The sequence below is a fragment of the Vanacampus margaritifer genome, chromosome 2 (assembly GCF_051991255.1).
Source record: "Vanacampus margaritifer isolate UIUO_Vmar chromosome 2, RoL_Vmar_1.0, whole genome shotgun sequence".
In the NCBI taxonomy this organism is placed as follows: Eukaryota; Metazoa; Chordata; class Actinopteri; order Syngnathiformes; family Syngnathidae; genus Vanacampus; species Vanacampus margaritifer.
This window is the reverse complement of record NC_135433.1, coordinates 11,040,999-11,053,605: the sequence shown is the minus strand read 5'-3', so window position 1 is coordinate 11,053,605 and position 12,607 is coordinate 11,040,999. Positions and strand designations below refer to the sequence as shown.

The 12,607-nt window shown below is 36.5% G+C and overlaps 1 protein-coding gene across 2 annotated transcripts in view; it reads right to left on the bottom strand.

Annotated features, from left to right (window-relative positions):
* The window catches only part of LOC144043211 (protein kinase C beta type-like), a 102,675-nt gene that overhangs the window by 63,684 nt on the left and 26,384 nt on the right, over window positions 1-12,607 (bottom strand). For both annotated transcript variants that reach the window (XM_077556526.1, XM_077556525.1), the window contains exons 3-4: window positions 10,023-10,105; window positions 85-196 (exon numbers count right to left, since the gene is read on the bottom strand). In XM_077556526.1, coding sequence (XP_077412652.1) covers window positions 85-196; window positions 10,023-10,105 — 195 coding nt within the window. The remainder of the gene's footprint in view (window positions 1-84; window positions 197-10,022; window positions 10,106-12,607) is intronic.

Sequence of the window (12,607 nt, the reverse complement as noted above, 5' to 3'; positions counted from 1 at the left end):
TTTGGACAGGGGTGTGTAGTATTCCAGGTCAGGATAACCAAACACAATATTTTAAGACATGATATTATATGTGTTAGTACGTACGGTCACATCTCATTCCCTGGTGAATGAGACCATACAGCAGAGAGCCACAATGGTCACAGAAAGTCGGACTGGAGTAGGTGTGGATCTTAAACTTGTGCTTAGCCCTCGGATCCTGCAGACAGAGAAATGTCAACATTTAATATCAGAAGCTAGCCTCCTTGTGCAGACTTTCACCGATCCAAATCAATAACAGTCATCCTCTGGATTTTCTCAAGCAAGAGTGAAGAGGCTGTGCCTGGAGGGGTAGTTGATAAACAACACTTCAACATTTTGACCAAAATTCCTCACAATTGATGGAGACACCAAATGTGAACATGTTCCCAATCTAAATATGACCAAAACATTTGATTAATTATTAAATAAAAATAAGAAATTATCTAAATGCATTATGCAAATGACAAGTGCTTTATTGGGTATAATTTCCTCTTTTAAGAACATCTGTGAGGCATAACTGGAGCAGAAACGGATTGTATTTCCATCTAAGGTGTGTGTGTATGTATGAGTGTGCGTGAGAGAGAGAGGCTCCTGCAACCATTGGCATCCACACTTGCATCCAAGGATCTATGTTTTTCATTGGTTGGTTGACAGTCAAATTAACAAATGAACTGGCTATGTTATTACTGGCTATTGTATATTCTTTCAAAACAAAACATTATCTACATAATCACTTTGAAGACATGAGAAATATGATGAGAACAGAGAGGCATTGTAGATGTTCCATTATTTCAAATTTTGTAGAAATGATCATCCATAACAAGCTGACAGGTCATTTATACATTATACGCCAGATGTCGCCATTTAATATTGCTATATTTTCACAACTGCTTTAAGGAAGTCTGAGGGCACAAAAGTGAACCTTTGAATTCAAGGGACAATATATATTTCCATTCTTTTAAAGTCATGAGTCTAAAAAACATGCAAATTGATTTCTTCCCTTCCTCCACCACTGTCCTGGAAAATTGTTTAAATTAGATGACTGCTGCCTGAATTCTACGCAGCCGCCACAAGGTTTGTTCACAAGTGTGTATGCGGCTTCTTGTTATGCCTAAATGATTGTGCGGCTGCCTGTGATTTCCTTTGCGTGGGTGTATATGCGCATCTGTACGTAGTTTTGTCTCTGTTGATTCTCATCTCTTCTCAAGGGCGACTGCACCTCCTGCTAGTTTTTTTTCCCCCTCTGCAAAGTGAAGAAGTGATGTTGCTGCAGCCGTGTTGAAAGAAATAGCAGCCCTGCATGTAGAGGTAGGAGGGAATATTAAGATGAAAATTAGTGATGCTAATAAGAAAAGTGATAAGTTGACGGGTTAAAATGTGTCCTCCAAATCTATTTGTCAATTGAATTGAATGTGTAGTGCAAATTTGCATATAAACCAGCAGCAATGGACATTTGAGAGTTTTCAATGCTAATGCTAACATACTAACCACCCGTCCACTATGCTACCATAAAAAAATATATGCTGCACATTTCCCATTGATTACATACATTACATGAACATTAGGATAAAAGATTCCTCCTACTTCCTTACCTTTGACAGGACATATTGAACTTTCTATTTATCGTTAGTTTCAGTAAGTGAAAGTAGTTCTGCTGGCTCAAGCAATGTAAAAAATGATGATGATAATGAATAATGTCTCCAAGAAGTGTAATTGCATGTTGGAAATGTATCATTTTTTCCCAATACAAATTTCCCCTTCCAACATGTTTTTCTACACTTATGTTGCATTGTAGATCCGTATCTCAAGTCCCACATATTCCTCATATGTATTCCAAAATGACAGCTTGGTCACATTTGCAAACAAGCACATTTGTGAGGCGGGGTAAACCTGATCAGAAAGTGGAAAGAACCAATCAGTGAATAGCAGGTTGATGTTAGAATATCAACTGGTGGGCAATTCTTACATATTTTGACCTAGTGTAGTTGCCGTAGTTGCCGTAGTTGGCGAACAAATATGGCCGACTTCCTGCGCATGCGCCCCTCAGATCATGTAATCACATTCTGATCAAATGAAATGGGCATTTAGCGCTTATCCTGGTCTATAGATAGAATTCACATGACGTCATGTGATGTCATGTGTGCCATTCACGGGTGCAGGGAATGTCAAAACAAGTGTCCGGAGAAGAAACACAAGGATTGCAAGGATAGATGGAAAAGATTATTATTGTAAGATTGTTAAAATGCATTTTACTGTAATGCGATTGTAGTATATGTGACCTGTTCTTTCTAAAAATAGATCGAGTGGTCAAAAGTTTCTATTTTGAGATTACTCCAAATACCCTCATTAAGGTCTCTATTTTTCTTTCTCAGCAGCCCAAAAGTTGAAATTATAGTCAAAGTGTACGAAAATAAGTGATGAGTCAAAAATGTTGTTGTTGTTGCAATATGCTAGTGCTTGAAACTAGCGCGGTCGGGGAACAAGCTTACTTGGTCTCAAACTAACCAGATTCTTCACCTCTAATTTACGAATGATTTATCCATTCATCCATTTTCTTAATACACCAGGTACACCCTGAACTGGTTGCCAGCCAACACACGAATGATTTATATAAATGCATATAACAACCAATAAAAGCCGAAAGTACAGAAGACGCAAAAACGTCCGTGTTTTGGGATCGAGCACACGTGAATGTCGCCATGGAGTCCCGTACACCGGCAAATGTTTGTAATCCAATCGATTTACACAAGTAATGTTAGAGTGGAAATGAAGCATTGCATTACAGAAATATCAGAAATGATTGGGTGTTTGGAATTGTCATTTATCAATTGCCAATTAGTACAACTGTATGTCACACACAGTGACAGAAAATAATGCGAAAGCAATGCATATAAGTCAATGTACTCAAGTTAAGCGGCCTTAGCGGGTGGCAATGTAAGATGGCCGCTGGTGGCTTCACTTTTCGCAAGGATGAGTACACTGCATGGTTAGTATAAGTCCGTAAATGTTTTCATTGCCGTCAGCTGCCGGGGTTTTAATAATATCTATGTGTTTCTAAAACTAAGTTTAATGCTGAATGAAAACTATCTTTTTTTCCAGCACGCTAATTTGAATGTTAGAATGAACTTCCGCCGCAGTAGAGTTACATTGCTCACAAAGAATACATCACAGCAAATAAACAAATTTAATTGCTTGGTTTGTTTAGAACCGAGCTGAACAGCGGTCAATAGAAGCCTGAACAGACCCACTTTCTTACTTTCAAGGAAGTGGGTGTGGCTTAATTGGCAGGCTAGCAAAATGAGTGACAGCCACTCATTTTGTTCATTTTTGGAATCAATTAACACAAAACGTTTTGCGGGGCTGGGGGCCAAGGTAGAACCCGGTAACCATCACCACACCACAACACACACACACACAAAAGTCTTGGTTGCATTGCCGTGTCATGTGCTCACATGGATGCAGCTTATTAATATTTTAGTTGAGTCAAAGTGGCTGGGACCCCGCAGACAAATTGACTTTTTGCATATGTCGTGCTGCTGAGTCTCTAAGCATGAAGTCAGCTCATAACATATGCAAACAATGCAACAGTCACTATTTACTAATGAGTGCTACAGTACCACCCACACACTTTGTTTTTCCATCGTGCCTGCTCTGCTTTTTATTACCTTTTGGCTAAACAAACTTTGGTGTGGATATAGCTTTGCGCAGCATGTTGTTTTTCTTGAAACTTTAGACTTGAGAATAGCGACTTATAGAAATGGAAAGAAATTGAAAGATGAAAAAAAAATATATTTTTTTTTTAGATGAAAGAAAGAGGGGGTACATACCGTCCACTTATACATAGTGCCCAGGCCCTATTTTAAGAGCCGTCTATGTCTAATTTGTATATCCGGTGCCTACATTATATACAATATTCTGCTCGCGAGTGTCAGTTGGCCCTGATGCAGACCGAGGCTCCGGAGAGTTTGTTTTTCAGAAGGGAAATACATAACTAATATGTTGTTTCACTGTTAAGTGTATTATTTATGTTTCAAATGGCAGCTACTTTATATTTTATTATTCAATTATTTATTTTAACTTTGTTAAAGTAAACCTAAAGTTAAAGCCAGTTTGAGCTTTTCAAGTTCTGAAACTATATTTCTTTTTTTCTTTTTTTTACTTATTTGTGTGCTCTATTTGTTTTAAAAGACAGCAACTTCATCAGTCATTTATTGTTATTGTAAATAAACATTTATAAACATGTTAGAGAGAGCCACTACATCGTGATAACTTACATTGATGTTTCTGCATTTGGCAATTTATTATTATATTATATTATTAGTATGGGATTTTTTTTAATGGGCTTTAGGTGAACTGATGAATACACACACGCTCGCACGCACGCACGCACACACACACACACACACACGCACATACACATACTCACCCACATACAAAAAAAAAAGTATATATATGTATATATATATATATATATATATATATATATATATGTGTGTGTATATGTATATATATATGTATATGTATTTAAAAAAAAAAAAAAAAAAAACATTTATTAAAATTTTTTAAATTGATTTGTTATTTTTTAAAAAAAAAAAGAAAAAAAAGGAGAGCAATGATGATGTCAAATCGAATGAACAATACTGAGCTCTTCTGTGAAAAAAAATAAAAATAAATAAATAAATAAAAAATAAAAAATAAAAAAAAGTAAATAAACATTTTTTAAAGAATGCTAATGTGATTTTTTTTAATGTCTATAAGAATACTCGTAAAATCGCGTTTTTTTTTCTCAAACTATAACCGTACACCAAAATCTGAAACCGTTGCACCCCTAGCGACTTGATGGTTAAGTAATGCATTCCTGTTTGCCACAATTATGTCAAGATGCCATTACAATGACTATGTTTACATGCAGACAATAACCCTTTTAAAACCCGAATATTGGCGATATTCGGGTTTTGAAAGGCCATGTAAGCATGCGCAATAACCCGAATATGCTCTTATTCGGGTTTCTAAAAACCCGAATAAACCCCTTTCATAACCGGAATACTGGTTCATATAAACGCAATCAGAATACCTGGAATTAACGGGACATTGCTTTTCGTTGTGCGCATGCTCACAACCTCTTCTTCGTCTCCTTTTCCTCTTCTTCGCTTATTTGCACTCGCATTTGATTTCTCCGCGGCGTTTTCACATTATATCATACCTCTATGGCATTTTGTGACACGTTAACTATTCATGTCAGACAGACGCAATATCACTCGTAATTCTTAAACAATGTTTATCTCCAGCTTGCCGTGTTCAACAATGCACGTCCGTGTAGGAACATTAGATGACACGCACATAGTTCCGTTTTATCCAAACGAAGTAAGTCCGTGCTTCTGGCGTGTACCGGCAAGAACCGCACTTCTGGAGCGAGTAGGAAACCGAGTACTTTATTTAGCATGATGAGTGACATGAATATAATGTATTTTATTGACCGTTTAGAGTTAGAAGCAGAAATGACGTCTATTTCTGCCACGATGGTGTCCGTCCTGCACCCCCTTACATCGGGTTATTCCAAATGCCATGTATACGGCGGTAACTCTGTCAACTTGCGCAAGCAAACGTGTTATTCCGATTGTTCCAGAAACCCGAATTCTTACCATAACCCGATTATTGCCTGAATGTAAACGTAGTCCCTCAATTCCATACTTTCGACCAAATTCATAACTATCATTTAATCAATTATTATGCCCATTGCCCAGTCAAAACCAGAAGAAGAAAACAGCAAGCGAAAATGCGATCGGGGATAGCCGGCATTTTATGTTTTGTTTTTCTACACGGCTACTCACTGAACAATCCGAATTGGATGTACACCAGACTGGACCAGATCACACATATCTGTTGAAACATAGCATGTACAGTATATAGACTTAGCTAGCATTTCTTTTTACTTGTTAGAATCCCCTCCAAACTGAGCGAGCACACAGCCCCAAGTAGTAAGTACCATTAGCAGGCTGAGGACTTTGAATGTAGGTTTCATTAGAGCCTCATCTCATCCCTCGACTTGTCCCGAAGGGCAAGTATTCTATTAACCCAGATCTATAATTGACTTCTTCTTTTAAACATATGTCGTTGTGAGACAGAGGAAAAAGAGAGGGACGGGGGAGAGCTTCATGCTGTAAAGTGGTGTGACAACGTAACTGATGATGCACAGTAAATCTTCTTTAATAGCTGCAGTAATCTATTGCCCTTGACAAACATTTGGCCTTACCACATACAAAAAGTCAGCATCAACAACGCGCATGGGCTAAGAAATTCACGAGTCAATCTAACGCAGCTCAATTACTGAAATGTCACGATGCAAATCAAATATTTACAGCTGAAGGTGACGGTGTCTTAACGTCTGTGGAAACTTTTTTGTCAAAATATGCCAAGAAAGTATTAGAACATACATTATAACCCCTATTTTATGTCTTGCTGAAATTAGCCTTGTTTGAGGGATACGCTCTGTGTCATGCAAGTCAACCAGTGCTCAATCTGCTCCATATACTGCTGCAAGCCCAGAGTACTAGACTAGTACAATGAAGGAAGGTTGGCATGTTCACATGGAACATCCACTTTTTAGAAGCTAGCATTGCTAGCTAATGCTCATACGCGCATTCCAACCAAACTCAATGAAGCTCTGGTTATCTTTTAGCTTTGGCAAAGTGTATCAGCCAGTGCAGTCTAGTCATAACTTGAAAGAGGCTTTGGATCCTCACCCGGCTTAGTTTTCAAGTCAGGGATCGGCTGGATCAGGAACGGACAATATTTAACATTTTATGCAAAATTGGTGGTCGGTGGTAATGTTTTCATTTGCCCGATTGGCTCTGCGCAATAAGATATGACGTGTTATATTTAATGTTTATCAATGTTTTGTTGTTTTGAAGGATTGTTTGTTAGTTTTTTTCTCCATGCATTTTAATTGGTGTCAATTATATGTGGGTTTTCACCATTCGTGGGCCGGGCCAGTCCCTTTCCCTTGTGAATGGTGGCGGTTGACTGTAAAGTAAATACAGTATACTAATTTTATATTAAATAGATATATTGCTCCATCTTCTGATCAAATCAGTGATTTATTATCTTTTTTTTTTTTTCAAAAACTCGATCGCTGATTGGTAATCGGCCGCAAAATCCTGACTGTGTAAAGCATATTATCGTTATGTTTAAAAGCAAAACCAACATGCCGAGTTCACTGCAATTCACTAGAGATGTTTATACAACACTTTAATGCTTTTTGCTAGGTGATAGGAACACCTGCGAATAAAGAAAATATAAAAATTTAAAAAAAAATCATATTTGACGCCCAATGAAATGCATTTAGAGGAAAAAATAACAAAAAATATAAATAAATAAAAAAGCATTTTTATCTAATTAATTTATATTATATTATTATTATATTTATATTGTGCAGCCTTAGTCGACTGTACATAATATTTTCCGGAGCCCATGTCGGTCCTGGGCCCTTATCAAGCTGTACTTGACAGCTCTTCGAAGCTTCAGCCAAGTCTTGAAATAATGTAAATGTTAGTTCCTCCATTTTCAATAAAAATGATCAGCTAAATTATTCTTTAACATCATTATTCTTCTTAACAGATGATGTATGATTCCATTTTTGACCTCCTCTTTGCTTGCATAGCCAGAGGAGCCGTACCTGTCTCCTCTTTTTAAATTTGCACCAAGTTCAAAAGGAAGCTAGCCTAGATTAGCACTGCATGGGAACTGAGGTCATAAGTCCACAAACTCATTAAGAAAATGACATGGTGGTGGTAAGGCCCCGTAATTAAGAGCAGCCCACCACCACCCCCCGGGGTGGAGTGGCATTTAAATAGAATAGGTAGAGGCAACTGCAGCGCGGATGACAGCGGGTGAGAGAGCTATTCAGAGAACGTAGAGTGCCTGATTTAAGCAGAACAAAAAGATCTGTTGAATGAAAAAAAAAACAGGTGTTCTGTAGCTGATTGACAGTTCTCTCATCGTTAAAAACGTGTAAGACAAAAGCAAACAATGCAAACGCCAATCACTTGCACAGAGCATTTACACAATAAGCCAAATAATGAACAACATTTCAGCATTTCCTCTGAGGTTGACTAAGTGTACTTGTCACACTGAAGGGTCCTCCTGAGGGAGGAGAGGACACGGAACTTAAAAGATCCTTGGCTTCTTGAAAGGATGGCGTTGACGTGATGAAAGTGCTATGAAAATAAGGAGTTCCCATCCAAAGTGCAAATTAGAGAGTCTGTCTTCTATTTAATAATAGAAATGAAAGAAAGGAGGCTACCTGTCAGCTCTTTCAAAGCCTAGTTGGTTAGGTTCAGTTCACGATAAAAGTAACACTTGCTAGTATTTCGTGTAAGAGCGGGTGAGGAGGTGAAGGCCATTATTACAAATGTATTATTCCAGCCGGCTGGATTCATTTTGATGATGGAGCAATTAACTACATTAAGAAACCCAGTGAATTATCGAATGCCGCTTAAGATGTCTCATAACCTTTGTGGAATCATATCGAACCACGTCCTGAACTCATGAAGCTTCATTTCACATTCAAGTCGGTATGGATTTGCTCTTTGCAAGTTGTAAACTATTAAGCAAGAGTGGATTCATCATCAAGATGTTGCTTTGTCTACAGTATTGCTAGAAGAGAAAACATCTGGTGGGTGGGGACCAAGGTTATTTTAGTTAACTAAAACTAACAAAAAAACTAAAGCTAAAAGTCAAAAAACTATTTCGTTAACGAAATAAAATAAAAATGAAAATGAAAACTAACTGAAACTAACTATAATTATAGTAAAAATGTCCTTCGTTTTAGTCTTAGGTAATTCATTTAATGCATGAGCCTTTGGGGATGATTTTAAATGTGATTTTAAGTAGATTTATTTTGATATTAACCGGAATAAGGACGTTTGAAAGTGTGTCACACAAAAGTGACGTCATCTAGCAGCAGTCAATAGAAAAGCACCTTCAGATGACGTTGCTCCCATGGTGTTTTTTAAATATTGCGTACAAGTAATACACTTTTTTAAAAACTAAAACTAATATTGAAACTTAACTAAAACTAAGCATTTATGAAATAACTCAAACTAATAAAAACTAACAATACCACCATGAAAACTAATTAAAACGAACTAAATTCAAAAACCAAAACTAACTAAAATGAAAAATTCCAAAACTTTAACAGTGCCTTGCTCAAGGGCATGGCGATGCCAGTAGCAAACTTGCATCTCTCCAACCACTCGCTGACATTTTTCTTTTACATTTCATTCCACAACAGGAAATGAAGTGTGCCCCTGTAATAATGATGTTACGTGTAGTATTTTGTATGTCATGTGTGGCATTTCTTGGAACTAAGAATTAATTGATGAATGGCTGAGAACTAGTTTATTCTTGTACCATTTTGAAGGCTAAAGGCCATAAATATATGCATACTAAAAAAACAACAACACGTCTTCGTACCCAATCCTAGCCAACCCGTGGCCAGGGAAATCAACATCAATCACCTCAATTGTGCATTCTAACGCCTCCGTTCCTCCATATTGGAAGATTACACATACTTATAGTAAACATATTTAAATTAAGCTCTGGTATGTACAGTGACAACATGAATGCGTTTTTTTTTTTAAATGGGCCACATGACTCGTTGCACGAAATGAAAACATACAGTACTACACCGTAGATATGTTTTGTTGTTAAATCAAGGTGAAAAATGAGAAAAGTGAACATTTAAAAAGTCCCATGTGATGCTGGAATTTTTAAAAAGCCTCTTGTTTCCACCCTTGCCAGAATAAAAAATGTAATCTTGCTTTTCAACGACACAACATTGTTTGCCTGTTGATGAAAGGCCAACAACACGCATAGGGAAAATGTGCTATTCAAGATATCCATGCTCATGTGCACATGGCCCAAGTCTGTAAAATGTCTGTACCTGATTAATTTTATGGCATCCTATATGTGCAAATTCACACTCACACATGAATCATACTCACATCTGAAGCCGGACCTTTATCAGCTCCTGGGCAGGAGAACGTGACAAACTCATGGCAACGTTTGTGCACCACGAAACAGCACACTGTGAAGAGAAAGACGAGATCTTCAGTCAATCCGTTTCAACAACTGAAAATATAACAAAATAATTCAACCAAATCGACATAATTAGTATTCATTTTGTAACTAACAATCGTGTCAAATTAGTATATGGCACGGGACATGAAAAAAAAAGAGTGACAGGCCGCAACATGGCCCAGTGGGCCGAATATTGAACACGCTTGACAAGAGTGATATTATGTGTGTCCAAAAGCTGTTTAATCTGCCATGTACCTTACTTATTAAATGGCTTCCAGTGGGAAATGCACAGAGGCTTCTGTCTTATTAACACCCACACACTCTTATTGTCAGTCCTGCACCACTTATGCTGCAGTAACGAACAAAATGACTTGGTTTAAATATCTACATTAGCAAGGAACACTTTTTGTTTTTAAATTGAAAAATTATATACATATATATATATATACATATATATATATATACATATATATATATATATACATATATATATATATATATATATATATATATATATATATATATATATATACATATATATATATATATATATACACACATATATATATATATATATATATATATACACACATATATATGTATATATATATATATATACACACATATATATGTATATATATATATATATATATATATATATATATATATACATATATATATATATATATATATACACACACATATATATATATACACACATATATATATATATATATATATATATATATATACACACACATATATATATATATATATATATATATATATATATATATATATATTAGGGGTGTTAAAAAAATAAATTCTTAAACATACATTTTTTATAGGAATATTCAACAAAACGTCTTACTTAGGGTTAGGATTCACACATTAAGCATGGAAGAATAATATATTAATGTAACATTAAGCCTTAATATTTGATTTCAGTGCTGTTCAAACATGAAACAGACTGCAACCTGAATTTTCAGATAAATACATTTTCACACAAAGCTTACAGTGTACATGTACAAGTTTACTGATTAGTATTTTCTAAATTTGAGTTTGAAAAATCGCAAAAATCAATTATATATACATATACATATACATACATATATATACATATATATATATAGTTTTTGTTTTTTTTAATTAAAAACAAAAACGATTGTGAACTCTTTCAAATGTGTGGCTGGGTTGACAACATCTAGTGGTGCACAAAGACATGAAAGCCTCGATGCACAGCTGCCATCCCGCCCCCCCATCAAACTAATCAATGTCAGATCTACTGGCAGGCGTGACGAGGCAAGTAGGATATAAATAAGCTTGTACTCTGAGAGGGTTAGTAACAAACTACATTAACTTTTTGGATAAATTGTGCTTGTTAGAGACAAGCACAATCCAATTCATTTGATGTTATTTACATTGAACTGCATTGCACTTGCTATTTTTAGATGCATCCATTATTGACTTGCACAACATATTTGTTTTAGCTCATCAGAGAGACTTGTGCCCTTGGCGCTGACTCTCTTTCACAATCCATCATAGCCACAATTTGGCTCCATTTTACCAATCGAACAAAACCCAGAGTCACACGACTGCACAAAATGTCTCTGTTGGCCTCTCATCTAATCTGTTTACTTGACATTTGACGAAAAAAATCAGCTACGTGATGAGCTGTCATCTTTGTCTGCCTGAGAATGTTCACATTTCAGCTTTCGAAAAATTGAGAAAACATGTTGCGGTTGTTGGTCTAATCTCTGTCTGGTAAATTGATTGTGCTATTTCACAAGTGTAAACAAAGAAAGTAAATTTAGGGTTTTTCCTGTGTACAAAATTCAGAGGCGGCCACCTCCACCTAATTTGCTCCCCACCTCCAGCCTGGGCCACTGATGTCGCTCAACACAGCGCTCCAGCTGTGTTGATTGAGCTCGGCAGCAACGCATTTTAACTGCAGTTGCAGTGTTGCACCATTATGGAGGCGCTATATCAACAGCAGTTCACCGGAAAGACAAGAAAGCAACAACCGAAGAAGAAACAGCTATCTTTTTTTTTCTTTTTCTTTTTTTAAACTTTAGAGTACCGAAAAAGAAACAGATCATGGAGCAACCGTTGCGCACACCCATTTCCTGGTTGTGAGGCAGTGGTGGCGCGCTCCAACCATCGCCAAAGTCATAAAAACACAGTATATACAATAAACACAATAGTGTTTTACAACAACGCTGACCTGTATTTGTTAATAAAATGGCAAAAATTAATGGCAACTTTGTATTCATATAATTTCTTATTTCTAGTCACTGATCGTAAAATGGCTGCAGGAGGGCGGCCCATAATGGCATCGTCATCGCCGCGAGTACCGATACCTTAAAATAAGACTGGTGTAAATGTCAGCTGTTCAGAAATATAGAAACCGATGGCAAACCTGCACTGATTAGAGAATATCTTTACATCAAAGTCGTTTCTTCATCTAACCCCACCACACACACACATGCACACACAGTCATGTGCACCT